The sequence below is a fragment of the Fragaria vesca genome, linkage group LG6 (assembly GCF_000184155.1).
Source record: "Fragaria vesca subsp. vesca linkage group LG6, FraVesHawaii_1.0, whole genome shotgun sequence".
NCBI classification, from domain to species: domain Eukaryota; kingdom Viridiplantae; phylum Streptophyta; class Magnoliopsida; order Rosales; family Rosaceae; genus Fragaria; species Fragaria vesca.
In genome coordinates this window covers 7,081,247-7,086,138 of record NC_020496.1, presented here as the reverse complement: position 1 = coordinate 7,086,138, position 4,892 = coordinate 7,081,247, and the positions used below count along the sequence as shown (strand labels likewise).

Below are 4,892 nucleotides of genomic sequence, written 5' to 3'. Positions count from 1 at the left end.
AGAAAATATCGAATATCGAATATCGAATATCAATGAAAATTTTGCTAAGATATTATATAAAAATTGTATATTCGACTAAAAAATAAGCTAAATATAAAATATCAAAAAAATATAAAAAATAATATCGGTGCTTATGAAAAATAATATCAGTGTTTATAAAAAACGAAAATTTTAAAAAAATTTCAAAGATATTATAGATATTTTAGTCATGGACTAATACATTCACGTACAGACAATAGTAACAAAAATCACACATTGGCCAAAACAAGAAAGAAACCCTAAATTTCCCTCCAACCGACCTTGTCTTCTGATATTTTCAAATCGAAAAACCAAAAGCGATTAAACTAATTTCTCTAATTTCAAAATAATAAAAATAATAATAATATGGAATTAGGAAAAAAATAGAAGAAAAAAAATTAGGGTCTCTCTGGTTGCAGCTTTAAACGGCGTGGGAGGGTGGAACTCCGGGGCCCACAGACCTCTGCGAAAGGCAAAAGAAAGAAAGGTTAAACAACAGTACCCTATCCGGGGCCCACCAGTGAAACCCCACCAAACCCGTGCCCCGCTTCACTCGCCCACCGTTAAAACCCCGTCCCCCCAATTATTATCACCACCTCTCCACTCCACCTCTCGGCTCGGCTCGGCTCCAGTTTTTCCCTCGAAAACCGCTCCCCCCACCCGCTCCAACCCGCGCGTGCCCCCCACTCCCCCATTCAAAATTTGCCCCTTCATCCTCTGCAACACACTTCCACAGACCAAAACTAAAGCCACTTTTGAAACTTCAAACCAAAATCGCGGCTCAATCCAAAACCCTCAAATTAACCTTTTTCTCTTCTCTCTCTCTGTTTCTATTTCAATTCAATCCTCTTGTCTTTTTCTTCCCCAATCTTTGTTTCTTCTTCTTCTTCTTGCTTCCTTCATCTCTCTGACCCCCTTCCCCTCGTTCTCCGCAATCATACTCCCAGAACCTACTGAGCTTCTCAGAGAATCAAATCCAGAGACCCTTCTCTTCCCTCAACCCACCTCATCAAAAACCATTTCACATTTTCCTCCCCTCAGAAGTTTCTTGCTTCCTTCATCTCCCTTTCACCAAAAAAAAAATGGACTCCTCATCTCCACTCCCACTCCAGCAAACCCCTCTGGCCTCCCCAAAGCCCTCCAAGAAAAGCTTCGTCTCTTCTCTAATGAACGTCGCCGCTCTCCGAACACATTCTTTCAAGGAAGACACCTACTTTGTCTCCACCCTCAAGTCCTCGGAGAAGAAGGCTCTCCAGGAGCTCAAAGACAAGCTCATTGCCTCGGAAGCCTGCGACGCCGCCATGTGGGGCGTCAAGCTGCTCGCCGGAGACGACAAGGCCGACGTCATCCTCCTCAAGTTTCTCCGGGCGAGGGACTTCCGTGTTGCCGAGGCTTTCAACATGCTAGTCAAATGTCTTGAATGGAGGAGGAGTTTGGGGCTGATGGGGTTGTTGAGGAGGACTTGGGATTTAAGGAGCTTGAAGGTGTGGTGGCGTATATGCATGGGTTTGATAGGTGTGGGCATCCGGTGTGTTATAATGCTTATGGAATTTTTAAGGATAAGGACATGTATGAAAGGATTTTTGGGGACGAGGAGAAGCTTAAGAAGTTCTTGAGGTGGAGAGTTCAGGTTCTTGAGAAGGGTATCAATGTCTTGCATTTTAAGCCTGGAGGGATCAACTCCATTATTCAAGTCACTGATCTTAAGGACATGCCCAAAAGAGAGCTAAGGGTTGCTTCGAATCAGATCCTCTCGCTGTTTCAGGACAACTACCCAGAAATGGTGGCCAGAAAGGTACTTGATTTTCATTTATGTTGTGGGATTGTGATTTTTGAAGATGATTCTGATGTGGGTTCTTTTTGGGTTTAGATTTTCATCAATGTACCGTGGTACTTCAGTGTTCTGTATTCGATGTTCAGTCCGTTTCTGACCCAAAGAACTAAGAGCAAGTTTGTGATATCCAAGGAAGGAAATGTTGCAGAGACACTCTACAAGTTAGTCCTTTACTTACCAGAAAAAGAGTTCTTTGCTCTGTTGTGTACTAGTTATCTAATTTGAAAAACTGATCTTACTGCTAGTTAAGTAATTGAGAATCTTTTACTGGGTCAGTTGTTGTTGTTGTTACCTTCCTTTTGTTTAAAGGGGTTAGAGATTCCCCAAGTCCCAACTGGGTCTTGGTTAACTTGCTATTTTTTGCAGTTTTGTTTTAGAGGCTTATTTATTTCTGAAATTTTTGAAGAAAACTGTCTTTGCTTCTTAAAGTCGATTTCCACTTACCAGAAATGGGTCATGCTATTCTGAAACAGATTTATTAGGCCTGAGGATGTTCCAGTTCAGTATGGTGGACTGAGTCGACCCAATGATTTGCAAAACGGTCCTCCCAAACCGGCTTCGGAATTCACTGTCAAAGGAGGAGAGAAAGTTAACATTCAGATCGAGGGGATTGAGGTTTGTTAATCCTTTCTTACTTAACATTGTCGTTTGAATCCCTAATTTTGTGCTTTTGAATTCAACTTTTAACTTGGGTGGTTGGTTAATATCTCTTGCTTTTGTGTTTGATTAGGCTGGTGCAACAATTACATGGGACATAGTTGTTGGAGGGTGGGACTTGGAGTACAGTGCTGAGTTTGTGCCAAGTTCACAAGGAAGCTACATTGTTGCCGTGGAGAAGCCGAGAAAAGTCGCACCATCTGAAGAAGCGCTCCGCAACTCCTTTACTCCAAAAGAGGCCGGAAAAATGGTATTCTCAGTGGACAATTCTGCTTCCCGGAAAAAGAAGGTCGCTGCGTACCGGTACATTGTCCGGAAATCTGCCTCTGTCTAGCTAAGTTTAACCCCAGTTATAATATAATTAGTAGTGTAAGGCTTGTTTTAATTTGGTTTCAGATGTCCTTTTTAAGGTTATGAACCTTGGTTTAGTCTAATACTAGTGTAATATATAAGAATGGTGGTTTTTATCTTGTGGAAAGCATGGTAACTTTGGTTACCAAATTCTTGTCTGTAACCAAAAAAATTCTAAATGCTCTTATCAACATGAGGGAGAGGGAAATTGTAATGTCTTGGTCACATTGGTATTGAAGAAGGAGCTTTTGCTTTTGTTTTTGGGCAGTGGTTCTTTGATGGAAAAGAAAGCTTGGTCTGGTGACCTGGTGGTGGTCACATATAATAGTGAATGGAGCTTGAAAGGGATTTTCTAGTTACTTGTCACAGTCTGTATTTGATTTTCAAAGGGAGTGTCTGTGTGTTGGGTTTAACAAAAGGTTGCAGAAGGTGGGGATGGGATGAATCATTGAAAGATATTTGATCAGACCTTCAGGTCTGGGTTTTTGGATTGGATGTATTCCTTTCAGGATTTTATATGTGATTGTGAGAATAAAGGGTTGTAAGGGTGGGTCTATTCATATGGAGCGGGTTCGGTCACGGGGTCATGCAACTTATTGAAGTTTCAGGTTGCTTAGCAAAATGCCCAAAAGCCTTTGGCCATAAATACAAGACTCCCACAAGGCACCATCAGAATGCCTGAATCTAACAGACTTGTGGCAGATGTGTGAACCAAGTAACAAATTGTTCACATAAAAATTCTTAATCAAAAAAGAGAAGTGTTCTATGGTGGTTTGAAATGTTGAATATTTTGACTGTCAAAGAAATTAATGACACAAAAGTTTGTATTGTTCTACCAAGAACTATGAATCAATTGTAGACTCATTAGTCATTAGGACTTGGGAAGAGTATTGTGAAAGATACAACACAGTTCTCAAGTTGTGGTGTGCGCCTTATTGGTAATTCACCAAATAAACTTTGTTCAATCACTTTTTTTTTTTTGTTGACTTTTTAGCCAAATATTCCTATCATACATTTCACCTTGGTGTCAATTTGATACCCAAACTTTCGTTTCAGCCAATTTGTTACCATAATTTTTTATAATTAGCTAATTTGCTACCCTAACTATTATTTCTGTCAATTTGCTACCATATGTTTTTAAAATTAGCCAACTTACTACCTTTTTGTCATTTAATTTTGTTCATTTTTTCATCCAAACATGAACTAATTTTGAAAATCGAATGTTAAAGTTGGTCGATATTGAAATTTTGTTAAATAAATTGATTAATCTTGAAAGCCTAAAATAACAAATTTGATGGAAATGTAGCAAATTGGCAGATTTAATAGTTATGGTAGCAAATTGGCTAGGGTAGCAAATTGACTGAAATAAAATTTAAGGTAGCAAATTGACACTAATGTAAAAGTTAGGGTAGCAAATTGGTAATTATGGTTTTTTTTTTAAATTTATTTTTATATGGAAATGGATGTTACTCCAAGGGGCGTAAAGCTCATATATTAAATCAACCAATGGGACGAGCGGGAGTTAAACTCTAATACAAATCTAACGGCTGGTCAACCGAAAGCATAGCTTCGATACAACTTGAAGATCCTACAAAAGCTACAAAGAAATATAACTCAAAAACTAATGTCCACAAGAGGACTTTATTTTGGCCTAGAAAGTAATAACCTATATAACCAACCAAAGTAACCCAGCTCAATGAATCGAGGCCTGAGACTGTTTCGGTGTACCTTTCCATCAAAAAGGGGGGTAAACTCATCAATGTGGTTGTGTAGGGATCTTCTCCAGCCCCAAAAGAGTCACCAAAGCCTAGAGCAAAGAAACTCACCCAAGTTGGATTGAGGAGGGAGAGTAGAAAGGCTCACGAATCCCAAGCCACACCCACTGCCCTCAAACCATGAATTAGGCCAGTCCAACCTCAGTTCAGCGGCCTACCTAGCCATGACCCCATATCCTCTAACTCAGTGAGCCACCTCTGAGAAGCAAGATCAACTCCTCCTCCTCCTACACAAAAACTCGACCTCCTCTGCACAA

At 40.0% G+C, this 4,892-nt stretch overlaps 1 protein-coding gene across 1 annotated transcript; it reads left to right on the top strand.

The window, feature by feature from the left end:
• Nucleotides 1-957: 957 nt before the first annotated feature.
• LOC101313131 (patellin-6-like) lies at nt 958-3,115 on the top strand. The gene is given in 5 exon segments (XM_004302514.1): nt 958-1,443; nt 1,446-1,813; nt 1,889-2,013; nt 2,326-2,467; nt 2,583-3,115. Coding segments are annotated over 5 exon segments (1,239 nt in total). The 5' UTR covers nt 958-1,100; the 3' UTR covers nt 2,844-3,115.
• Nucleotides 3,116-4,892: the final 1,777 nt, after the last annotated feature.